Source organism: Lathamus discolor, chromosome 4 (assembly GCF_037157495.1).
Source record: "Lathamus discolor isolate bLatDis1 chromosome 4, bLatDis1.hap1, whole genome shotgun sequence".
NCBI classification, from domain to species: Eukaryota; Metazoa; Chordata; class Aves; order Psittaciformes; family Psittacidae; genus Lathamus; species Lathamus discolor.
In genome coordinates, this window is record NC_088887.1 from 67878943 (window position 1) to 67906523 (window position 27581).

Below are 27581 nucleotides of genomic sequence, written 5' to 3' on the forward strand. Positions count from 1 at the left end.
TACTCAGGGCTTCACCTACCTATATTCACTTATTTTACCAAAACAAATTCCAGCAAGATTAACTGAGAGTTAACTCCCTTAGTTTTTGAAATCTGTTTGAAACTGCATCTTCACATTATTTAAAAAGTTTGTCAAGCATGCTCGAAAAGTCTTTTTACCCGAATGGTCCTTTGCTATCCAGGCATGCTCATATACATAGCTTGTGCTACATGTATCACTGCATTGTCTTACAACCATTAATGTATCTAAAATGCAAGCTCTTTGGAGAAAAGGAATGCACTGCATGTAATCAAGTTAGGACAGAAAAACTTGCACAGTACCAAAAAAGTACAGCTTTACTTGTACAACCAAAACTTCCATTTCAGAAGACTTTTAGAAGAGAAGAACAAACATGGGAAAAGCAGAGAAATGGAAAAAAAAAAAGAACAACCTGAACGTAAATAACATTCGCTACATCTACATATGTGCAAGCACACACAGTTCAAGGTATATTACTTTGAGACACCTGAAGCATAAGAAAGTAAAGAAAATATATGTTAACTTTGAACATCTAAGAAATATCTTTTAAAATCCTAATGATGACAGAAATCTTATTTCACAATAATCTAAGCTCTGCATCTAAACCACCAAGCTTCTACACAAAACGTTTACAGGTGAGGAGGGGGGGAAGGAGGGGAATTCAACTGCATTAGATATGAAGATACAAAACTGAATTTAGCTTGGTTACCCAAAGACAAATCACTTTTTCTCAAAGTGCACCAGAGTTACTTTTGGCAAAGTGATTTTTTTTTCCCAAATAATTCAAGTATACTAATTTGAAAGTTAACTTTCTACTCAGCATTCATTACAAAAGAATTCTGTTGGAGTAAGATAATAACAAGATGATAAATTTCAGACACAGTCTTTGAGAATCACCCGAATGTAGTCATCCAGTCTTTAACATTCATTATTCTCTGTAAAATATCAAGTGCACTTCTAATTTTTTAAGGTCTTAGTTCGTGTCTTAGTAGGGTGGCCAATGCTAAGTTCAGGAAAATGAACATAAAGAAAGTAGAAATGAGCGATAATTTATCTGTATGATTTAACACAAGGTAAAAAAATAGGTTGGTAAAGGAAAAAGAAGTGGGAAACTCACTCAGGTTCTTCCTCTTCTTAACTCACATCTTTACTAAGAACCAAACTTTTTGCTAAAAGATCTATGGCAAAAAGAAAAAAAAAAGCCTAAGGAGTGACAGACAAACTACAAATCATTAGCTTAATAGTTGCCACAAGCTGCTTGTATAAAAGTGTTAATTAAGTACAAGTTTACAGGCAATACGCTAAAGAAAATACACATATTTTAGAAATATACATGTGCAAAAGAGAGCAATTAATTGAGAACTTTGAAGATTTAGCTGCTTACTGATAATGAGAGGGGAAATAAGATATTTCTTAACTCTCATTAAAAGTTGATGAATCTTTTATGTTTCTGTAAGTGCCTTGAATGCCTCTTGCCCCTCTCAAGGGTTTAGCTGCCTGGGCTGTGCAAAAAGCATTATTGGAAACCCCCTTGGTTCAGGAGCAGCTTTTGAGCTCAGGCATTGGTGCCGGCCTGAGCTATGATCAGCCATAGACACCTCTGACCTTTCTGATGTGGGCCAACATCCCAGCCCGGCCTTCGCCCATTGCAACTGCCATGGCCCTTTCCAGCCTTCCAGGGCTGTGTCTGACCACAGTGACCACCCATGTACCTGCCGGGTGCTGAAGGGATGTGCCAAGAAGGTGGGGGCCCTACACATCCTTCCACCCAGTCTCCCATGCCCACACGTGACAGTACATGCTCCAGCTCCTCTCTGGCCATTACACAGAACTGCCTAATTCCTGGAAATTGTATTGGAAACTCACAACTCAAAGCAGCCCTAGCAAAAATGTTACTGGCATTTGAGAATGCTTTCAGGGTTTGAAAGTCTTACCCAGTATGATTTCCCCACCTGCACAGAAGAATTAGGAAGAGGTTTTAGCCAGGAAGAATTAGAGGCACTTGACCCTCATGGCCATTCAGCTGTACGGGTGGTAAACCTAACACCTCCTATCACAACTTTTCTCTCTTCCTGTGCCAATAACTCCTAAAACGGAAAACTGAAACACAGCTGAGGAACTCTGAGTCTGATATTTACCTTCCTCCTAAATTTAAACACAATGAATGCCACTCTCATTGCCTGGAGCTTTATTTTCCAGCAGGATTTTAAAACAAAGTTGACCCCAAACAGTGAAATTCATGGAGCCTCAACAATGTATTTTACTGGGGTGAGACTGAGAATTTTGGTAGAACTAACTGATGCTGAGTTTCAGCCCACAAAGTCTAACAGCAGTTTGATAAAGTGATGTAACTTGGCACTTCATATAGAAACCATTACTCTAGCAGGACTACCACCTGTGGGAAAATCTGATGTAATCCTTCCAGATCTAGTTATTTCATTCACAGTATTCAGATCCAACCAATTTTGTAAGACATGTCTAATAGCTGTTTGGATTGTTCTCTAATCATCAGGCACAGATACCAGCAACAGGTAATCTAAGAAGCAAGGGATCAAGACAGTACTGTGTAACCACCTCTGTGAATTTTTGGACACAGCTGGATTTTATCGGAGTACTAAAAGTTTAAATTAAAGTGAATATCTATGAGGAAAAAAGTGACCTATCAGGCTTGTGTACAAGGAAAGAGCACAGTACATCAGAGGGCTAGAACATCCCCAAATGTTTATTTTTCCAATTATGTGGGACTAATTTAAAACCTCCCAAGTTTTGTCTATGAATTTACCTTGTATCATGAAACTTTCTGAACAAATGACACACATACGAAAAACTGTTATTTTCAAGATTGATATTTCTTTCTGTTACATTTTAAATTAGACAATAATCAAAAAATCTGAAAGAAAAAAGACATCCAAAGATAAAAGGAAATAAAAGAAACTGAAAGGGCATAGAAAGATGAAATGTCTTCCTGGCTTTTTATATATAGCAGTAAGAAAACAATGAAGCTAATTCCTAAATAGGTTAAATTAGAAAAACCTGTGGTAACTGGACACTCATGGTCTTGAAAATTCCCATCTTAAGCTCTTTTCTGTGTGGGAAAGTAACGAGTGGGAATCAGTATGGACGATACTAGAATAATCACATTTTTCCACATGTTGTGATTATTAGAAGATAATTAGAAACACACAAAAAATCAGATGCAAGGCTTCACACTTCATGCCTATGAAAATTGTCTACTGGGACACCACTGTCATTTTTAAGCCTTTTTTTGAGGCCAACCTTATAATTTATAGAGTAGGAAACAACTTCCTCAGTGATCAAGCAAAGAGGTTCTGATCAGCTTAGACTTTAAGAAGAAATTCAATCAGTCACACAAATTAGTACTTTATACATGAAATTAATGGCAAGTTTTCTCACTGACAGTGAAGAGGACACCTGTACTGAAAAACTGTAAAAGAAGATACATCAGTTCTGCAAACTGAACTATAACTATTGTTGCAGAAGAGTTTCACTGCTTTTTAGGGGGTGGGGGAAATGGCACAGGCAGAGTATACACTGCAGTGCACTTTATTGTTCTGTTTTACACATTTGGGAAATGCAAATTGCATTTGACAATGCAAACACAAAATTCCCTCACTGAACACATTCCAGCTTCTGCATGAATGTCTATATGAACATTTTTCCCAGCTTGAAGTTATTTAGTTTTACACATACAGCTTATTTACAAGCAGTACATTTCAACTGATAAACACTGGGTGACAGAGATCTGACATTACAAGGTGGGACTAAAAACTGGTCTGTCAGAACCACCTTGCAATATGGAGAGTGTTGTTATCAGTTTGCCTATGCTACCAAAAGCCGTAACAGTATAATCAATTAGGAGAGCTAGCAACCTTGTTTAAACTGAAAATGGTGACATCAAGTTGAACAGCTGCCAAACCCACCATCATTTCTGAAACCATTATCTATAGTTAAGTAGCCTTAAGCTATATTTCTAATATACATATACAAATGTAATGACATGATTTTTAATGAAAGTATGAGTACCTTGCATATACATATTACACAAAGACATTCTTATATTGTTATATATATTACAGCTTTGTAATATCAATGCTAATACAAAGCAACTGGCCCAAAGCAATACAAGCGGGTCTTTCCAGTTTTTTTCTGTAAGGTTTTTCCCTCATTTTTCCTTTCTTGTCTTTCTGATCTCTGCATCAGAGTTGAAGACAATTTACAACCTGGTCTGTCACCACTGTTACCTCTCTTCTTTGCTCTCTGCTTCACTTTGGTTGCAAATACATCGCTATATTAGTACCTACTGTAACTATGAAGCTAAACTTCATGTGCTGGAAAAAGTAGTATATATTTCTTACTATAAGACTAAACTTTGTATGCCAGAAAAGCAATGCTTCCAATAATGGACTGTATCTGTACCCAGAAAGATGACAGAAAATAAAATAAAAAAAAAAAAACAAATCAAGAACAAATTGAGAATATAACTTCAAATCTTTAATCTCTCTGTATTACATATCATTATCAAGATAAACAAAATTCTGAAGGTTTTTTGAAACACACCAAAGTCGTAGAAATTTCTGAAATTTCTATCAAGGATGTGCTGATAAAAATCAGCTTCTGAACATAGTGAACACATGGAAGTAGTTGTTTTCAATCAAAAAGCCTGGACTTGCCCTTTCGAGACTATTTCTGACATGCTTCCCCTGCTCAATCTTGAAAAATGATCTTACCTTTCAGGAATTGCTTCTGTCTTTATCCATCATGATCCATATGCAGATACAATAGCAGATGTAGTAATTCAGATCCCTTCCTTCCCAGATTTAGGTGGCTTGCTACTTCAAGATCCCAGTTGTACATAAGTTCAATATAAAGTAGCCTGCTATTTGTCTTCATACAATGCCTTCACAGTCACAATGCTTGCAAGAACATACACTTAAGTTTCTGCGCAAAAGCTCCCTATCAGGACGGCACCAAACACCACAGAAATATAACTTTAACAACTCCCCCTATACATTAGGGTGAAACCCCAGCCTTACCGAAACTCTCAGTGACTCCAAAGGGGAGGGATTTCCCTTTTTAGTTATTTACATTAGTTCTTAATCCAGGATTATATGCTACTTAATACATAAACAATCTCTCACCTTTTACAGCATAAAGTCTAACAATAACCACTATTGACAATACTACTTTGACTTTTCAAGGTACTTTTATCTAAAATGAGAATAAAAACCCCGATGACATGTCTTATTTCCCATACTGCAAGAGTTTACGCAAACAGTGAAAAAACAGGGGTATGTTGGGATCTTAAAAGCCATTATTTTTTAAGATTGTTCAATCTTCTACATAAAAGTGCAATATTAAACAGCGCAAAGAGGAACAGAATAATTATTCAAAACGCAGTTGGGCGTGAGCCACCAATCATTGCAACCGGGCTGTTATCTGATTGATTTTATTATTAGAGTCAAGATTACACTTGCTTAAAGAAAACATGACAAATTCACTTACCAATGTTACCAGGATGATATGATCTCTTTAAATTTGACTAGGCCAGAAATTATGAATTTGTAAGAGGCCAAATCCTGCCTTCCTGATTCATGTACGAGTTTGGTGCAGTAGAAATTCACCCCTAGTTTATCCACCAAGAAAGATCTAGTCCAGTGAACCACTACACTTAGGAGTTTAAGGTAAGAAAAATTTGGCTCAAACTCTCTCTCAGTAATGCAAGATACAATCTGAACTATGTAGCCAAAACAAAGCTTTATTGATAAAAGCAGCTTTATGCAAATATTCAGCTATAAATTATTTCTAAAGCTTTGGCACTGCAGTATTCAGGCATCTATTCAGAAACACTATTTTGTTCTTTTTGGATGCTTATCAGGTATCTTATCAGATAAAGCTTTGTTCATGTTCTAATTATTCAGGCTTCTTCTAAGTTCTTTCCTGTTAGAGCTTCTTGCAAAGTAACTTCAAACTGTTTCGTTTTTTGAATAAACTGAGTGATTCCAAACAACTTTTGCCAGAAGAGGAATAAATTAATAATTGGGAGCTCAGAATTCTTTTGGTCTCAAATCCTTCAAAAGATTTAAAATACAGAATTTAACTCTTCCCCCCTCCCCCCCCCTTGAAGTGGATCATTTTTAATAAAGCAATTTAGCCTCAGGTTTCTTCAGAGCTAGTACATTACACTATTCTTTATAATACCAGAACTGTTAACATTAGTAAAGAATGAGGAAATATGGAACTACTACTTTATTCAAGTACTACCCAGAGTAGAAGACAGAAAAGCTGGGAGAAAAATCCATGGGAAAAAGGTTTAGATACAAAAACTTAAACCACTCATTTTATGTAACTTTAATTACTATCAGTCTTTTTCTAGTTACCTCCTATACTCATTATAATCTTAGCCAATTTAAGAGAAAATCATTAATGCCAAATAGGCTTCTCTCATTTCACTGATTCTTGTTAGGAAAGACTGAAGAAAAAAAAAAATTATCTAAATCAGAAATATGCTTTCTTTTCAAAAGAATTTGAATTAAATTTTGAGATACTTCCAAAGTTTCCTGATAAATCAAAACATTTCACTTACTTTAAACATTTGGAGAGTATTCAGCCTTAAACACACTAGATTTAGGTGTCCATATACAGCTCTTTATAGTTAAGCTATTAAAGGGGATTTAGAAGAGTTTACGAAGCCAAAAATGTGGTTCAGTTGGGTGTTAAATCCCATCCTTAGTTTCAAAATAGTAAAAACTTTGTTTCTGTTTTCCTTAATAATACAAAGGAAAGTAAATATCAAAATCAAAATGGAAATATCATCAGTGACATTTTATCAAAATCAACATATTCCATTTTTAAGAACACTAATTTTAATAAAAGTTTTTCCTGAAGACAGAATGTTCCATCAGGGGAAAAAATAAATAAATAAGAACAGACCTACTCTAGTCCACAGAAGATGGAAAAATAACTGAGATATTTTTTTTTTCCTTTTTCTCCTTTAAGGCAATAATCCTGATGAACATAATACTCCAATGTTGTTAAGATAGTGTACATGTGCTGCAGAATTAAATCCTTATGAACAAGTACTCAGTAATAATTTCAGAGCTCATTGAAAAGTTAGGACACAAACGTTAACTATTGGAGGAAGGACCTCAACAGCAAAGAGGCACTAAAATAAGGAAAATATTAATACTAGATATAAAGTTGCTTTCCTACCTGTGTGCAGACAAATTACTGAGGTACAGGGCGTACTTTTCTTCAGCAGATAGCCCATCCATCATCAAGTAAAAAACATGAAAATTACTCTGGTTGAAAGGCTGCATAATGACACGTGACTTCTCCAACATGTATGTATAAATCCTAGCTGATTGAGAAATAAACAAATAAATACATCATTATAATGATTGCTCTAAACTTAAGTACTTTAAGCCATTCACCATTGCAACAATGAAGAATAAGCAATGTTTCTTATAAAACAGTCCGAGCATATAAAAAAATATTACCATTAATTCTACCATGGTTTTCTGTATAAATCACATATAAAGCCATAATTCCATTAAAATTAGTGGAACAAATGTCTTACCTTACTTACTGTCTTACATTACCTTTAAAATTACTCAATTTTAAAGATAATTATATTGATTTGTACTCTGTTTTACTTATTTGAGCAACTAGTTGTCATATTTGGCAAGATTTTCTAAGAGACAAGCTATTAGTCATCTCACTGAAGTGTAGCCATCTGAGCACTGGCATCTGTTCTAAGCTTCTTCTTAATGGAAAGAGAAAGATGTAAGAGAGATTCAAGACATCTTGGGAAAACCACCCTTGGTACCACTTCCTCCTTCTCCGTTGGTAATCAAGAACACTCAGATTAATATTTTAGATTAACCACCTAACATATACATGGCTACTTCTAGATGGCTACAAAGTGACAAATCCTCTGCAGAACTGGTCATCAACAAGCTCACTAACCTGTGCCTGGGAAACACGGGCATCTCAGAAGGGCTGTGATGAGCTGGCCAAATGAGAAGCCATGTGAATCAGCACATCTGGGAAGAAGGCCAAGGAGGATGAACCTGACCACGATTTGCCTACAGAAATGCTGATTACAGGATCATACATAACCTCAGGCCCACTAAGGTTCTGAAAAAGGCAAAAGCACAGAAGCAAAGGAAATATTGGACCTTCAGAACCATTTACCTGCTTCACCAAATTACAGGCATTTCAGAGGTATATGTGAAGAGACAGAGGGAGACACACTGTTTTGGGAAGTTTACTCTTCAGCCCTCCATTGAGCACATACCACCATGCAGTTCAGATGCAGCAGGCTAAAGAGAACAAGGGAACATCTAACTGCAGCTAGGGGTCAGAGCCCTCCTTGTGAGCAGAGACTTGATTCCAGTTCCCACTTACCCCACTGTTTGTATACTTTATCTCATCATTGCTTAAATACTAGCTGAGGTGCAAAGATCAGAAGCATGTCCCTTCACGTACAACTGAGCACGCCTACCACTGGGATGCAGGACATTCTGCTGCAGCTTTTTGCTTTTCAATCTCCACAATACGGCAGAACTTTCATAGGGTCTTATCCTTAACCTGACCTTGACCTGGAAAAAACTGTTAAGTTCAGAGGATAAAATGCACTTCTTAGCAATGAGAATATATTTTTGAAACCCTGTAAGCAAAGGAGGATATTAAACCAGAGCTTCCCACAGTCTGGATGACAACCAACTCATCTAAGACTCCTTCCTTTATGAACTGGAAGTAGTTCTTTAACATACAGTGATAGAAAACACTGGTACATGCATTCTGTAGCACAGTAAATATGTTGTCTAAACACAATTTTTCAGCTGCTCATGGTTTTTAGATTTTTTTTTTTTTTTTTTTTTACTTTTTTGAAGCAGACTGGGATTAAGCATAAAATAGCACTGAGTTATTTGCTGCATTCAAAACTGTTGCATTTACAGCCATATGCAGATGCACAGCTTCAGGTGCCTCACAGACCTGAAGTCTGAAGACAGAATGGTAAAGACTTCTAAAGATGAGGATAGTTGAAACAGTATTTTCAGAATCAGTTTTGGACTTAAAGGTATTGCCCAGTGCAATGCTTAGCAAAGTTATGCAGGTTAGATCTCAGCATGTGAGAGTGTGTACCAGAAGCACAGTAGTTGTATAAGCATAATGGCTAGGCTAGAAGCCTGAATGTCACAGGCAGGGACACCTCACACTAAACCATGTCACCAAAGGCTCTGTCCTACCTGGCCTTGAATACAGCCAGGGATGGAGCATTCACAACCTCCTTGGGCAACCTATTCAGAGCTAGCTTGGTTACTGTTTTACCATCTGTATTTGTCTGGTAATTATATTTTAAATTTCATTTAAGTATCTTCCTATCTTTTGCAGAACTCCAAGTTTCTGTCTACACTGTTAAATTAAGTACAGCGAAGTTACTTGAAGTTGTGTGTATGAGGGAATGCAGCCTGTGATGAGGGAACGCAGCCTGTGAGAATATTGTTGAAAGACAGCATAGAGTGGAGGGAAACAAAATCTGCGAATATTCAATGTATCGTTTTGAGAGAGGTCTCATCAGTTATATTGAACTAAGTATAACAATGCACAGTCTCCCGAAGTGCTGCTTTGCACAGGCCAGTCCATTCCAGACACATCCCACTTAAGCAGGGCATAAGGACAGCAGTCAGAGGCATCTTCTACCCTTTATTTTATTTAATAGCACAGGCATGGCCTGACACATCTGCTGGCAACCAAAACCATGCCTGGGACTCTAGCTACAGAAGAGACTGAGAAGAGAAAGAGCTGCACAGCTGACTTGCTGAACCAAGGAGACATGATCTGGCCCATTTAATTATCCTACAAGTGAGCTCCTGCTATTATGGAACCCGTATAATGAGAAATTGTGTATCAGCTATCTAGATTCCTGTTGCTACAGTACAGAAAAAAGAACTGTGCTGGAAGTAAAAGGGCACACTTGGGAAATCATTAAGCTGGTAGCAGGCTATGTTTCTGGCTCCAGTAACTTTGAAGCACGCTACAAATTGAAGCAATGCAATCTTAACCTGTCATGGCAGGACTGGCCCAGATTCACACTTTCATAAGAATCAATCATTACTTGTCTGCCATTCCTACAGGGTAAAACATAACAGATGAACCTGAAGGATGATTTCCATCTTTTATTGTGCTTGTAACTTACTTCTCAGTAAAACTAACCTTACCATCAATTAATTTAGAAAGAAGTCATTACTAAATTTTAATCACTTTTTTGTGTGCAATGATCTTCACTAAGGCTTTCAGAACTATCATGCAGGTATTTTTAAAATTTATTGATTAATAAACACAAGAAAAATGTTACTGGTGGTCATCTATCTGATTAATTAATACATTTAACTTTAATGATGGGCAACACCACTTATTTAGATGACATAAATTGATTCAGCCCTTTTCAAGTACTTTGAGTCACCCACTTTAATAAGGCTAAATATAGTTCATCTTAGCATCTCCAGCTATGGTAAGAGCTGTTAAGAAAAGTTGAGCTTCTAATCAGCAAGAATCAAACACAGCACACTCTTAATGGAGCTAAAGTAACTCATAAAGAAAGCTATCACTGTAATAAAATTTTCTACAAAGTGAAATTATATGTTCATTAATCTATGTGTCAAATAAAAGCAAAAAATAATGGAGTTCCAGAGCAAAGTCTGCCATTTTTGTGCAATGTTAACTGTGCTTACAGGCACAAGGACAATTCTACTTCCTTTTACAGATCACTCGATCTCCTGAGCAGCTACAAAGTCAGCAAATGGACTCTACTGAAAGTGTGGCCAGTGAAATCTTTATTCTAGCTATGCAACTTCAAAGCTACATTGATCTTTCTCAAAAACCATGCTGTCCTAAACACAGCTTTTGCTAAAGATTTGAAAGTTCAGTGCTGACACACAGTACAAAAACACATCAGAGAGTTTAGCTGGCTGCAGTCTTTCTTATACAAAAAGGGAAATTAATGTCTGAAACTTTTTAATTGATAAAAAATGTTTGGAACACACATAGAATTAGAATCATAGAATAGTTAGGGTTGGAAAGGACCTCAAGATCATCTAGTTCCAACCCCCCTGCCACAGGCAGGGACACCTCACACTAAACCATCCCACACAAGGCTTCATCCAACCTGGCCTTGAACACTGCCAGGGATGGAACACTCACAACCCCCCTGGGCAACCGATTGCAGTGCCTCACCACCCTAACAGGAAAGAATTTCCTCCTTATATCCAATCTAAACTTCCCCTCTTTAAGTTTTAACCCGTTACCCCTTGTCCTGTCACTACAGTCCCTGACGAAGAGACCCTCACCAGCATCCCTATCATAGAATAGTTTGGGTTGGAAGAGACCTTCAAAGCTCATGTAGTCCAACCCCACCTGATCAGGTCACTAAGAACCACATCCAGCCTGGCTTTGAATGTCTTCAGGGATGTCTTCAGGAATGTCTTCAGGAATGTCTTCAAGCATGTCTACCAACTACACACAGGCTAATATGCAATCTGCTTCTTTTTACAAATCAAATTAGATCCTTCAATTTGAGTGCAAAAAAAAGTGAAGCCTTGCTTTTTTAAAAGTGAAGAATTAGAAAAGCAAGACCTGATAAGCAAGGCAGAAATCTTTAGAATAAGTTTGGCAGGACTGATTTTCTCTTCCTAAGCTTCTTTTTTAGTAACTTTAGGAAACTGACAGAAGCCTTACCTTTCCTCTACAGAATTTTGTCAACTTACCTGAAAAACCATTTACTCTCTACCATTCCAAAGGAAACCCCCAAACAAACAAACAAATAAATAAATAAATAAATGCAGTCATTTTACTTAGAATCATAGAATAGCTAGGGTTGGAAAGGACCTTAAGATCATCTAGTTCCAACCCCCCTGCCATGGGCAGGGACACCTCACACTAAACCATCCCACACAAGGCTCTGTCCAACCTGGACATGAACACTGCCAGGGATGGAGCACTCACAACTTCCTTGGGCAACCCATTCCAGTGCCTCACCACCCTAACAGGAAAGAATTTCCTCCTTATATCCAATCTAAACCTCCCCTGTTTAAGTTTTAACCTGTTACCCCTTGTCCTGTCACTACAGTCCCTAATAAAGAGTCCCTCCCCAGCATCCCTACAGTCCCCCTTCAGGTACTGGAAGGCTGCTATGAGGTCTCCACGCAGCCTTCTCTTCTCCAGGCTGAACAGCCCCAACTTCCTCAGCCTATCTTCATACGGGAGGTGCTCCAGTCCCCTGATCATCCTCGTGGCCCTCCTCTGGACTTGTTCCAACAGTTCCATGTCCTTTTTATGTTGAGGACACCAGAACTGCACGCAATACTCCAGGTGAGGTCTCACAAGAGCAGAGTAGAGGGGCAGGATCACCTCCTTCGACCTCTTGGTCATGCTCCTTTTGATGCAGCCCAGGATACGGTTGGCTTTCTGGGCTGTAAGCACACACTGCTGGCTCATGTTCATTTTCTCATTAGCCAACACTCCCAAGTCCTTCTCCACAGGGCTGCTCTGAATCTCTTCTTTGCCCAACCTGTAGCTGTGCTTGGGATTGCTCCGACCCAGGTGTAGGACCTTGCACTTGGCATGGTTAAACTTCATGAGGCTGCCATCAGCCCACCTTACAAGTGTGTCAAGGTCCTTCTGGACGGCATCCCTTCCCTCCAGTGTATCAGCCGAACCACACAGCTTGGTGTCATCAGCAAAGTTGCTAAGAACACACTCAATCCCACTGTCCATGTCACCAACAAAGATGTTAAACAAGGCTGGTCCCAACACCGATCCCTGAGGGACACCCCGCTCATTACTGGTCTCCAGCCGGACATTGAGCCATTGACCACAACTCTTTGCATGTGGCCATCCAGCCAGTTCTTTATCCACCGAGTGGTCCATCTATCAAACTGATGTCTCTCCAATTTAGAGACAAGGATGTTGTGTGGGACAGTGTCAAACACTTGAAATAAATACTTCTGGAAATAAATAAATAATCAGTCTTTTATTACTATGCAGTTTGTGTGAATCATCATCTATCAATGATTATGATTTTTCTTTTTATAGAAGAACAGTCTTTGAGTTCTGTTAGGTATGAATTTATTTTTCAAACTTCATGAAATCACTGTCCTGTAGTTTATTCTGTATTTGTTCTGTTGTAAGACTTTTTACTAGTTCCCACTGCCTTATTTTATCCAGTCACAAAGAAAAATTATTTAACCTGTGTTATACCTTCTCTACTTGTTGGATTCAAATAAAGCAATGAAAGGTACCTGAGCACAAAGCAGCTTGTCACAGAAAAACTCCCATTTAAACCGAACATCGTAGCACACCTCATCAGAAACAAGAGTCAGAGAACACACAGAAAACCTCTACAGATATCTATACTGGCTTTGAGTAGAATGACACTCTAGACCCTCATCCTTGTTTGCAAAACTTCATGGTAAAGATCCAGTTTATGAGAAAGACCACAAAACGCCTATAGATGAAAACTACAGCAAATATTTCTGTTATTTAGGTAGACTGGACTTCCTGTAGAAAAATAAACCGCATGTGACAGAAGTCAGAGCATTTCCAGGGTCTAGGCATGAAACAACTTTAGCATGAGCAAAAATCTGTCCCAGATTTCACATATGTCCATTGTCAAAATGCAAGGAATGCTACCTTGATCTTGTCCTCTATAATAAAAATGTACATATCTACTTTGCATGCCCCTTCCTTAGTAAATTATTCTGGATCTCCACCCTTAAGATCTGTCTGTTAAGGAGTTAAAACAACCTAAACCTTTTGATGCAGGCAGTCTAGTGTCATTTGGATTTTTGTTTATAAGCCAGACATATTTAGCCCAGTTTATCTCAATGAGTTATAAAGTCACATCTGAGCAAAATCTAAGGTGCTTTGCATATTTACACTTTTCATTCATGCTTAAACAGTGCAAGACAGCAAATACTGCTGCAAATGATCTTGCAAGTAGATACAGACAATCACTGGGTGAGATTTAAACCAGCCAAAGACATACTGATTCTCATTTATGGTGGTATAAATCTGGGACCATTTTAATCAGAAGCGATGATTAGCAATGGCATGGAAAAGGTAACATCTACAATGCAAATCAAACAGCACGAACAAGTGCAACTTTCAAAAATATAAACCACACCTCTTCTGCTGTACTGGGGCTTCTCACTCTTAACTACAAATTATAGAACTTTTGGCTTCCTTATATTTGGTAAGAGTAATTGATTCAAATATTGATCCTAAATATATGGGGAACAGTAGGGCAGATATTTGTTAATGGACTTGACTACCCCCAGGTTTTCTCATTTAATGCCTATAGTTTGAAAGTGATAAAAACACAGCATTAGTGTACCAGAAAACTGACATGAAAGCCTGGTTAACTGGTTCCATATTTATATGATTCACAGACAAGGGCTGTGAATTAAATTGGCAAGAATTGGTAAAGTTGCTTGAAAACTCAATCCCTTCAATATCAAGCAAGGCACCCAAAAACTGGGGGAACATATGGCCTTGAGGCTTCTATTCCTCATCTGAGGAACCGAATGAAATAACCTTAGGTAAGAAATACTATTAAACCATTTATGTATCTGAAATGCTCATACAGTGAAAAAATGTTGAAATACAACATAAAAAATCTACAGAAAAACTAGAATTCTGCTTTTAGAACAGAATACAATGGCATAACCCACACATGAATCAATGAAGAAAATCCAAACTATTTAGTAGCTGATCACTGAAGAAATATAGTCCATTATCTGCACTGAATGATGCTGAAGAGGGGTGGAAAAACGGCAGCATTATATTTGCATGCACAAGGCAACCCAAAAATATTTCAAACTTCAGTTCTGGCATTTCCTAATGTTCATATGCTTGACTTTTCAAAATTAGTATAATTTTCATCTGTTTGCATTTGTGCTCTGTGTGTGTAACAAAAAGAAATAAAGTGTGCACACAGTGTAATTGCGTTTAACTAAGTATACTAAAATTAAGTATATACAATACAAAGGATTTCTAAAATGACAAGTTTAGGGATTGAACTTTATTTTTACAAGTCCAATTCAGAAGCTATTTGGTCCATTCTAATGTTAACATCACTATCTTTTTATTCCTTCCACAACAGCTTATAGATGAATTAAAACCAAAGAATCACACTTTATAGTTTTACATTCACTTCAGCACAGAGTAACTTTAAGATGACCTGTTCAAACCAGAAATGAAACCTCTCTCTGACTGCCTCTGAAGATCAGAGTTTTCAGAATCAAACTGAAGTTTTGCCCAATATTTATCTATTTATTTATTTATTTTTCACTAATGAACTCTTACTAGAGACTAACAGACTCCCTCTTACTGTAAGATCAGGCACAAACTGCACACTATCTTACCTCTGAGACAAACAAACATCAGTATGTTTCCTAATTCCTTTAGAAGAAGCTCAAAGCTGTAATAAATTACTTCTAATTTCAGTATTAGAGTATGTTTGTATTTTATTAACCCTAAACAGGTAAGTGTATTACTTATTTAAGAGGTACTTCAAATACTGAATACATTATTAGATAAAAGTGCAAAAATTAATCTCTTTGTTACTTTTATTTCACAGTAAAGTGATAGCTCTCACAGTTCACTGATCACGGACATAAAGGAAAATAAGATTTCCTGGGCAATGTGACAGGAACCAGTGGTGTTAATCTGTTTTCTTGTCTTTCTCTGCCATCTAGTGGTTGCACAGAACTCAGTTCTCCCTCTTAATACTCCACTGCCGTTGACAAACTTGAACTCACATGCTATTAAACATATTCCTCTGGGACTCCTTAAACCACCCTTGCCGCTGTCACGTTTTCTGAAGCCTCGTTGTATGGCACACTGGGATCCCTGATCTCTGGGTGACATCAAAATAAACAGATTAAATGATTCTTACCTCCAATTAATGTTTTTTGCTTCTCACAAAACTGTAGCTCAAAATATTTTATAAAACAGCTGGAAAAATCATTCAAGGGTGTCTTAGCATGTCCAAAGGCCTCCAAGATACAGTTTACCTGCAAGACAACAGTAAAGAAGTAATAACAGAGGAAATAAACAGGAAGATACTTCAATAAACATGAGCGAGGTTGGCTTGTTATCAAAAACTGGGTGAAAAACAACAACAAAACCAAAAAAACAAACAAGCAAAAAACATTTTTTAGTTGGAATTTAACAAATTCCTTGTATTTTTCTTCTAAACAGAAAATAAGATAGCTCAAAAGAAAAAAGGAAAACATGCTGTCAGAATAGTGGAAGTTCTAAAAGCAAGAGGGAAGATAATGGCTCACAGGTGAGTTGTGTCCTTATCAGTAGTTTGGATACAAGTGACGGGAGTCATATGCCCAGAAGTGACATGAAAAAGATCAGAATCTTGGAAGGCAGTTATGCTTGTGAAGTTACAGTCAGTTGATACTAATAACCAACTAAAGGAATTTACAAGCTTTATGTGATGCCAGAAATGGCATAAATTATTGATTTCAAATAGAACCACTTCAGTGAAAAACTGATGAAAAAAATAGATTCAGACTTTTTTTTATGGCATCTCTCACTAATGCATTTCTATGTTACATCTTCATGGTCACAGCAGTTATTTTTAAAAGATAATTTTTTTAAAAAATTACATATGCCATCTTTATTCCATATGTTCTCTGTATTTAGCTTTTTTGTGAATAACTGGTTTCTTAAATCCCTTACATCCTGAAGAATTTATTTCAGCACTTTCCTCTTTTGCATCCTAAGATACTGATTTCAGTATGGCCCAAATACACGATTGTTCTCATGTAACAGTGTTTTGCTGAAGCTCAATGACCTAGCTGGGGGGAAGGGAGGGGACTGTGAGGAGACACAGATAATATGTAGTTCCAATCACAAAGACAGAAGTTCTAAAAATCAGACCTTTCAGAACTCTTTGTTAAACCAGCTATTTGTGCAGTAGGTGGCAGCAGAAAACTAGCCAGCCTAGTTGGGTTCCACTCCAGTAGTGTTGCTCATTGGGCTAATTCAGCGCTTGTTTTACCTGTGCAGCTTTATTAGCTTTAATGGTGCTATGCACAACTGCAGCAGGAATGAATCCAGGCTATCTTAAAACACCTTAAAAGACAACTAACCCAGAATTTCTACTTTATTCCTCATAGGTGGGATCTGCTACATCTACTTTCACTGTCTGCAGGTGTCATCTATGCTAGTTACAAAGGATCTTTCTTAATACACTATAATTCTCTTCCACCTGCACTGAACTGAGTCTCATTGACATGTATGGCTACCTCTACACTGTTAAACAAAACAAGACCAGCATCAGGACTCTCTAACTTCAATGGCAAGTGGCATGATAAGGTTCACATCCAGAGATCTAACACCTGGAGTTTTTTGCTGAACAGGGTGGACATACTGCTGTGAATGGTCCCTGGCACATGCTGTCCTCTGAACTGTGCCCAGAGGACCTGTTGGGGACTTAAGCTGTGTCAGAGAGAAGGTTAACGCTGGCACATTTGGGACTGTTCTGCTTTACTGCATATAGAGTAGATTAGTCTACAAAGTTAACTAATTTACTCAATTAGGCCTAATTTTCTCAATTATCCCACACTGATACCTCTTCTTAATGGAAGACAACAACTTGTTTCATTCTCATTGGATCATGATGGCTATCCCTGGGAATTTTCCTCTGGTCAAGACAAGATGCAGCAGAGACAATTCCCACTGCTGCCATATTAGTATCCAAAGCACACAGTTTTCAGTTGCTTATTTACAAAGTTACTTATTTCCTTAGTTTTACTCATTACTTAATCTGAACTTCAGGAAAGAAAAGGACATGGAGAACCTGACCTGGATTTTGCAGTTCTACTTTGAATAACATCCATGGCCTGATCAGTTCAAAACTGTGTAGGTGGTAAATGAAACACACAGCAGAAATATATCTCTCTTGTAGATCTGGCTTCTGGGTTTAAAATAAAGTGTACTGTCCCCATAGAATGGTATTATTGTGACACTAGGCTTTAAAATATAAATCAAAAAAAGTGAAAAAATAACAAGGTTTTTCTTTACATTGTCACGTGAAACCTAGATTAAATGTGTCGGTTTAGTTCATCAATGAATCAGATAACATTGTACAAAACACTTTAACATAGCAACTGTATGACTACATGAAGTAAAATAAAGCTACAGCTTATTCAGTCGTGTATTTTTCAGTATCATCAGGCTTTTTCAATGTATTCAAAAACCAGAAATGCAACACTGTTTTCTAAAAGCCACCCGAAATCCATAGGACTTTTATTATCAGATGGAATGTATAAAATATGAACCAGTGTGTCTTTCCCACATCCCAATAATCCTGATTTGTAGGTTGTCTGTTAGTGTCAGCTGTACTTCCGACACACTTCTATCATCCTGATGGACTGAATCATACATAATTCAGTAAGAAGGCAGTGTGTTTTGAATGATGCATGTGATGCTATTAAAAAAAACCAAAACATCCTGAATGATTTCTAGAGTTCTGCTGAATATCACGCATGTGGCTGATGAAAGCTAAAATGAAAGTATCTTGGGTTGACTGTAAGTGCTTTTGTAGAGGAAAGTCACCAGAGTAGGTGAGTCTAAACATTTTTCTTTTTAAACATGAAACCCAGAACTGAGCTATGGCAATGCAGACTGCTAAAACTGTCTCTGAACTGGGATCTCAGATGAGAAGTTTCAGCAGGAAAGGCAATTTTTTAAAAGAACTAGAATCAGCAATCGAGGGTTCAGTATGATTTAAAATGCCAGTATGAACCTTTACAGCTATAACAATGAAACACGAGTTGCAGTGTTTAGTCAAAAGAAACTTTACAATGTACTAGCAAGGAGAGACATGTATCTGATATGTGAAACAGCTTGTCAGGATTTCATGATACACACACGGGGCAGAATTTAGTTATGCTGCTAGAGTCAAATAGACTGAGCAAATATTCAGAACTCTTGCCTATTTCATAAATGTATTTAGTATGCAAATACCGGGCTATATAACTGTTCAGATCTTGCAGTTTTCCTGAAACTTTCTATTTTCTGTCTTACATACTATTACTTCAGATGCCTCCACAGTTCTTACACTGTCCAGAGAAGCATCACCACAGCCATACAGATAAATTTATTTGCTTACTGAAGGCAATTAGTACACATTTAGGAGACAGTACCTTACCACACAAATGTTTCTTATTCACTGAAACACTGCTGCCCAAAGTCACCAAAACATTTAGAAAGAAAACTGGCCTCCAATTTTCTGACTCGTCCGATCACATCAGTGTGAGCTTGATTCTGTTCCCATTCAGGTCAATTCAAGAAAGAAACCTCCTTTGACTTCAGCGGCGAAAGTAAACCCAGATGTCTTTTTCCTTACAGTTCAAATGTCTTTGACTATGCAAGAGGCCACATTTTTTCCTTCTTCTACTCAATGATCAGAATTCTACTTACATGTTTTATCTTTGTATCAAAGGTATCTCTGCTGGAGCTGGCTCTGCAAGTGAGGTGCTTCACTATCTGTTTGCAGGCTTCAGTCTTCCCAGAACCACTTTCTCCACTAAAAAAATGACAAGGCAAGAAAGAGAGGGGGGAATCACTGTTAGTTTCACATTTGATATGTTATTTATATTCTTTGCTAGCTCTGTTTTAATGGGTTTAAGATACCACAGTCAAACTTTCATTTCAAATAACAGAAGGTTTATGAATGGCAAATAATAAAGAACAGAATGTAGGAGATAGGCTGGCTGACTTTCTATGCTCATGAGTGCTGTCAGAACTGTCAAGGTACATTGTCTTGTACCAAAAGCCATGTCATTCATATCTAAAGCTTTCAAGCCACTTGGAAGGCACTTATAGCAAAGATTTTATCTCCTCCTTTACCTTCTGTCCAGCAAAGTAGACTGCTTATGCTGCCTAGTTGTTCTTGTAAATGGGGAGATACTACTGTGGTAATGATGGGGTTCAGAAGGAAACAAAAGCATAGAATGCAACAGGAAGAAGGGAAAGGAAATAGAAAAGGAACCAGAAGGAAAGAAAAGAAAAAGATGATTGATTTTACAACCTGCCCAGTTTCTGCAGTGCAATACACTCTGACTTCAGTGATCCTGTTTCACTTAATTTCTTGTTCATGATGTGGAATAAACATTCCAAAGAATGAGAGTCTCTGAGGGGGGAAATGAGCAAAGAAAACAAGGTAAAAGGCAATATGAACAATGGAGATGGAAGAAACAAGAGAGAAGGGAAATGGAGGAAAGGAGCAAACTTAGTGGTGCACTTTAAGCATGGAGAAGGAAGGAAAAGAAACAAAAGAGATGGAAAGGATGAAGCTAGTGAAGCCTGATCAAGAAACTCATGTAAGAATTTCTTACTTGAATTGTAAGAAGTTGTTTTCTTTACAGATAACTGAAACAAACAAAATGTAATTTAATGCTCATTCATTTATCAGCTAGATTTTTCACAAGTACAATCGCCTTGGGCTTGTCAGTTTATTATCTGCATAGTTTAGTTTCTGAGTATGAGAGGGCAGCAAAATATAGTATCTGTCTGGCCATTGTTTTAGATATTCAGATCTCACTTCAGAGGAGAAATCAATTAAATGAAGAAACAAAAATGGGAAGGATGAAAAGGTCTTCATATGCAGACAGGGATGGGATCTCTGCACTATTTAATCTCATTCAATTCTCATGGGACATATATGCCGATCTGGTGAATATCTTATTTGTTTGCCTAGTAAACTGTAGTCTTAGGTAACAAGACAGATGTCTCATTACTATATGCGATGTGTAAAACTGCTTTTATCTATGTCATTCATGTGTCTATAATGAGCTCAAGTCTGATCCAGAACTACAAACTCCTATTGGTATCAGTAGGAGGTTTGCGGTCCAAGACAGCAAAGGTTTGCAACCTCGATATATGTTATGCGAAGACCTCAAATAATAGCTCACAAAGCCATATTTAATCCAGATCTTAGAATGAAAGAAATCATGTGAAAGAAGGTCACTGTCATAGCTAATATGAAACTAGTATCTCTACAGAAGATCTACAAAATTGGCAGGGTGCTCTGTAGATGTTGTATCCCTTGCTCATATCTTCAGCTTCTGACTCTCTGAAAGAGCTTCAAAAGTCAGATGATACTTGAGGTCACCCTCTAAAATCTGCATCCACCTCTGCCCTTTCAACAATTACTTCACTCTCCAAATGCTAATTGTACCATGGCTGCCTCTGTTCTTATACAGCATTAGCCTTCTGCTTTTATAATAGTAGTATCCGAATTACAAGTTCCTTTGCCTGTTATCAGTGACAAGAACAGAAAAAAGTGAAACAGGACATTAGTCCTGTGATACTATTCCCCTAGATATTTCACACCCTTGCAAATTACAGATCTTATGCCTGTATTACCCCAGAAGTCAGTGAGTTTACAGACAGATATAAATCCATCTTGCACCACCTCTCCTACTGCCCATTCACACAGGCCAGTCTTACTGGCACCTGTGTGTCACGATGATGAAATAATTTTGTCCCTCCACAACATAGTTAATCCAAAATCACAGCTGCAACCTGCTATCACTATACCACAGGTTATCAACAAGATTAGCTACAGTGGCTCTTTGGTTATTTCAGCTGTTAAGGAACATCTCTGAAGTTAAAACAGACAGAGCCACTGACCAGAAGTATTCATACATGTTTGAAAATCAGACCTGAACTATTTCATAGTTTGGAACAGCTCACAGTTTGCCCAATGTGTACAGCCCCTTCTATACTGCAGATAGATATTTCTATGATTCCGAGGTATGAACAAGACTTGATATTTAACAAATTGTTGTAGCATTTTATATTTTGTTTCTTTAGGCCAAACCTCATCTTATGCTTCTACAGCATAAGGCTTTTCCATGATTATCAGGCTGGAGTTATTTTTCAATAAAACTTTCTCACAATTTGAGAAATTTGGAGAGGGAAGATAAGCTAAAATAACATTTGACACATTATTATTATTACAAAGCAGGCATGCAAATATAATTAAAAATAGACAAATGCAAAGAATGCTTCTTACACAAAGGAACTGGAGTGTTCACCATAGGTTTCCCCACCTAAAATTAATTTGCTTCACTTTTTAAATAAAGCTGTGCTTTGTTTTTCACTGCAAACTAACTGTGGCCCAGAAAACACAAGACCATGTCAGTGTATACAAAGTGGACAGTTTCTGTTGCTTCTTGAATATTTCTTCTCAAGATTACTGTTTCCTAAACATTGCAGTGACACAGCTACAAAGATGTGACACTCTCAGATCAACTGTTAGTTTTACAATGTGACATTTTGTCCAGCTGTGTACTGGGAGCTTGATGGGTAAACTGGTTTCTAGAGTACAGTTCAGGGGTCAGAATTCACTAGAATCTGGCTGCTGAAAGCGAAACTCTATGTCGCCTACTTGCTCTACGGATTTCACTCCTAGTGAAATATAGATGGAAGCACTGAGAAAGAAATGCAATGTTAGGTGAAGTTTTAATTATTGATATCATTGTTTGGAACATTTGGGGCAATAAATGAAAAATTTAGCACCTTGAACCAGATCTTGTTTATTCCATTTCCTTTGATGCTGAGTAAAATTTTTTTTGTAAAGTTCCCATTGCCCACAATGTCTTTGCTTTAATAATTTAATTCTGTTTAGAAAACAATTCCTCTTCTCCATTTTAAATATTCTTTTTCACCACTATATTTTTCAAAATGTAATTTACTATTTATTTCTTACAACTTTCGTTTGGAGGTGAAGGGCAAGTTAGAATCACAGCAGAGAAGCAGTCTTCCACAATAAAACTTCCTTAGAAGGCATTACACAACAGGCAAAGCAAAGAAAGCAAACAGAATTGGAAATCCTGTGCTCACCATGGACTTCAGGTGAGCTCCAGTAAGCTGTCTCATTTTGTCTCTCCTTTGGCTTTCTAGCTTTCCTATATAACTACCTGATGGAAGGCCTGGTTCCTACTATTTCTTTACTAATATTTTGTTAATACAACCTTAATTACAGCTGTAGTCTCCATATCTTAAAACAATATGAATAATAGGAAAAAACCCACCCTCTTTTTAGAAATAAAACATTCATAACTGTAATTGTTACAAAAAAGTCCAATTTGAAGTATGGAAACAGAAATACATGTGAAGCAAAGACCACAAGATGTTCTACAAGCTGAGGAACTAAAGAAGCTAAACCCGGTAAATCCACTGCACTTGGATTATCACCCAGCTCTTCTGTTATCTTGTGCCAGTCTAACTGGGTCACTGGGCCACTCATGCAGTGAGCTCAGAGCTAAGCATGTGCTTGCCAAATTGCCTCACTGTTCCCTTTCAGAATAGCTGTGGTTGGAGTTACTTAGTGACGGCTCCCCAAAACCACAAAGCCTGTGTGAACACCATGGCTCTGAGAACACCATGGGTATTAGGGGCCAGTGTGTTCAAAAGTTACTGGGTGGAGGGGGACCTGGATGTGGAAACACAGAACCATCATGCACAGCTAGTTAACAAAGGAAGCCCAGCTAAAATAGTCAGAAAAATAGCAAACTCCAGACAAAATTTTAAGAAATAATTCCTGCAAGCACTGAAAAGTACATCTTGCTTACTCTCACTTCCTGCATATTAACTAGGCTTCTCTATATTTTTATGAGTTCAGATAACTGGATCATTATCGTTTGAGCAAGTGTCAATTTCAGTATAAACAAATCCTATAAATCATCTGTTTATGGAAAAACATAACAAGACATAAACATGTAAGGAGGAATGTACATGCCATTTCAGACAATAAAAGTGTCAGGGGTTTATTTGTCTGTGTTCCATTTTCAATACTGACCAAAGATACCACATTCAGAAGCGCAAGAATACTTAACAAAAGAAACAAAAAGGTCTATTCTTCGGTACTTACATTATAATCAGAAATGCTGGAAAATTTTTGACAGACTTTGTTCAGATTTCCACCAATTTTAAAGCCAGATTTACATGAACATAGATATGCATGCTATTTTGTACGGAGTTCTGAAACCAATCTCTTATTCTAACACCCTAAATGGTGATCCTAAAAATGATCCACCTAAAAATTCCATTCTGATAGTATGATATATCCAGGAAAGAGACAGTAAACTCACAAATTTTTAGTGGGCCAGAATAATTTCTTATCAATTTGCAGAGTATGTAGGTGAGCCACTTGGACTTAATCTATGAGTGAGGTTTCAAGATTTAAAAATAAATATACAAGAAAGACTGCTAAATATAATGTGTATTGCAGTAGCTCGCTGCAAGTATTAACTTGAACACAATGCCTGTGGTGATGCTAGCCTGAGGAAATAATAAGCTTTCAAAAGGAGTTACATTTTAGAAGACAAGGATTTCTCTCTGTTCCAGATTATTTGGCTTAAAAATATGATTTATATCACAAAAAAAAAAAATTAGATATTGATACTCCTGGCTGCTACCATACATAAAATTGTAACATTTCATTTGCTACATTAATCATGATTTTTTGATTCACCAGATCAGCCATCAGCATCCCATAAACCATTGGCTTGATTGACTAAGGATCCTTAGCTTTTAACAACCCTATAAACTATACTTAAGCTTCCTAGACAGCTTCTCACTTATCTTGTCAGTGCTTAATGCATTTTCATATCCTGAACAGCAGGAGCAAAATGCAGTCGATGGAAGCTAATTACAAAAAGTCTATCTTTTGGCTATATAAGAGCATAACATCACGTTCTTTTATTCTGTAACTTTTTTTGTAGTTTATACAACGCCAGCTCTTTGTGTTAAGCATTATGAGTGATCACAGCTTGGTACAAAAGAAAAGTAATTCTAAATAACTGGTAGTAAATTTTTAAATAATTTGGCCAAATGCTGTCCTGTTGTAAAACACCAAATTTCAGTGAGTGAGCACTTGATCAGATGTGAAGTGACCAGACTAAAAAAAATAATAAAATAAAATAAAAAGCTTGTAATATGGTAACCTCATGGAGGAAATTAAGATTAAAGCTTCAGAAGAGAAGAAAGTAAATAAACAAGCTACAAAGCTTGATGAAGATGACAGGATTAACATGAATATAGGTACATTTTTTGGTATTCTTTCCAGTCCTTTTGAAAAGACATATGCGTAGCTTGATGCACACAAAATAAGTCTTTTGTAAATATATTATTGTTCATAACAAACTCAAACTTTTCAGGAAGAACTAACATGAGAGTTATATATACTGTTATCACTTGGCTCTTCTCTGGTAGTTAATAGTTAAACTAGATGCATTTTGAAAATTGCGCATGAAAAGTAAAAATAATGGTATGGTATTAAATTTCACTGCTCTATATCAAATCACAACATGCACATCAAAACACTAGCCTCTCCTCATGGAAAATCTTTACTATAAAACTGAAGCATAAGTATGTTTATAAATCATACTAACAAATTATTTATACTATTAAAGTATTACTATCATTAAAAGTAAAGCAGACCTGAACATAAATACAGATTTGAGGGGTTTTCTTCTATAATTGTATCATATTTCACTTGCTAATGACAACAGAAGGTGAAAGTGTGCTCTCAGTGTGCAATTCCAAGTGTGCTCATATGCCCAAATGGCATTATCTTGAATACATCAAGGGAATTTAATCTTGAGATAAGTGCATAGCCACAGGGATAATTTACTTTCACTAGATTTACTACTAGTAAAAACAAATAAAACTAACACCCTTCCAATTTGGTGTGGCTATTTTCCTCTTGGCATACCGATACCCCTCATTTTAAGAGCTCTGACTTGGACAGTGTGTCAGACCAACCATTACAATATTACAGCAACAGCAAACATGGTATTGGGATTCTAGAAGCTATTTAGTCTAAACTAAAACCACTGCAAAAACTGGTGGGCCCTGCCAGCCCTGCTCTGGCAACTCACTGCACTTCTAGGGAATTTGGCGTTGGAATGGATTTCAGTTAAAACAGCTCTTAATGTCACCACCGCCCTCGCAGGTGTAATTTTGACCTTAGAATGAGTGTTCCTCTACCCCAGTTCACCATGCCACTACCTCAACATCTGTGTTGACACAAAGGATGGCGTGAAAATGAGGAAACAAGCAGCCAAAGGTATAAAGGCAAAAGCAATGCTAGACAGCTTATTCCAGTGTAACGTTCTCATGGATCTGAGTCCTTTTTACTTGTTTTAGCCACTGTCTCCCTCTTTCTCAGCAGTTATATGAAATGGCCTTTCTAGCTGCAGAGTGCTTTTCTATGCTGTCCTATCTTCGTTCAAGCCTGTTATTTCACATTAGAGGGAAGTGTATGTTTCTAACTTTTAAACTTTGCTACTGTGTGCACTCATCGCACTATATACACATGCACAGAAAAGTATCCACAACTCAGCTTTGTCTGAAGGTATTTTGGAGTATTTCAGGACTGCAGAATTGTGGTTATTTGGTTCTCATAGGAAATAAAACTGAGATCTTGAAAATTTCTCCACATAACCCTCTTCAAGCAAAAAATTAAAGAAAAGCTGACTGAATGCTATACCACATACCCCCAGAGCCTACTCCATGCTGTTTATTAGCATAGATGTAAGCAACAAATCATTCCCCCACAGTGGTGGAAAAATCTTCTCTTGTTGATAGGCAATGTTGGTTTACAGCTGAAATAGCAGGAAAGCAGAAATCCATTTTGATCACACACATAATCAGGCGATAGCAAGGGGGTAGATGAATAACTTGAGTTACGTTATGGATATTTTTCAGATGGTTATTGTCATTTTTGTTGTCAGAAAGCCAATGGAAACTTCCTATATTAGCTTTACTTTTCAGACATTAATTATTTAGATAGCAATGGACTAATATAATATCTCATTTTTATTTCCTCTTTATTAACTTCTGAAAGATCCCAATTACTTTTTCTCATTTAGTGCTAGCAAAAGAAAGTTATTTAAAAAGACCTGTTCCTAGCTGTTTCTGTTGAGTTGCAGCTATAGTTATCTCCTAAATTACTAGATGCTTTCTTTTCAGCTTTCATTTTCACAGTTTTGATCTAATTAATTATCCACATAAGGGATACATATTTATGAGTTGCCTATATGTCTAGATATACAAATGACAAATGCTGATGCTATCAACAGAGCATTCTCTTGTCAAATTCTCCATCAAGTCACCAATTTATAACAAGCTACAGTGGGCTGGGCAGGGGTGAAGACAGTGGGGCTTAACACATGCCTTGACATCCTCATATGAAATTATGAGTAGCTGTATCAGTATCCCCCAGTATCTAAGCATTTATTATTAAGTACAATATTTTTTGTGTACTACTACCAATATTTAACCTGGCAGTGGGCCTTCTTTAAGTGTTAGTAAATATTATTTTCTGCTTCTTCTGTCTACACTTACTGGCAACTTTACCAATATATTAACCAATTACCAAGTGTCTCAAACTCCTCCTTTGAAGAAAATGCTGAAAACATTGCCTTCGGATATTTCTTTTTTTGATC

The 27581-nt window shown here is 37.1% G+C and overlaps 1 protein-coding gene across 1 annotated transcript in view; it reads right to left on the reverse strand.

Moving 5' to 3' along the window:
- MYO16 (myosin XVI) overlaps positions 1 to 27581 on the reverse strand; it is a 369554-nt gene that overhangs the window by 136948 nt on the left and 205025 nt on the right. The window contains exons 14-16 of the mRNA XM_065677940.1: positions 19543 to 19648; positions 15998 to 16115; positions 7249 to 7396 (exon numbers count right to left, since the gene is read on the reverse strand). Of these exons, the coding sequence (XP_065534012.1) occupies positions 7249 to 7396; positions 15998 to 16115; positions 19543 to 19648 (372 nt within the window). The remainder of the gene's footprint in view (positions 1 to 7248; positions 7397 to 15997; positions 16116 to 19542; positions 19649 to 27581) is intronic.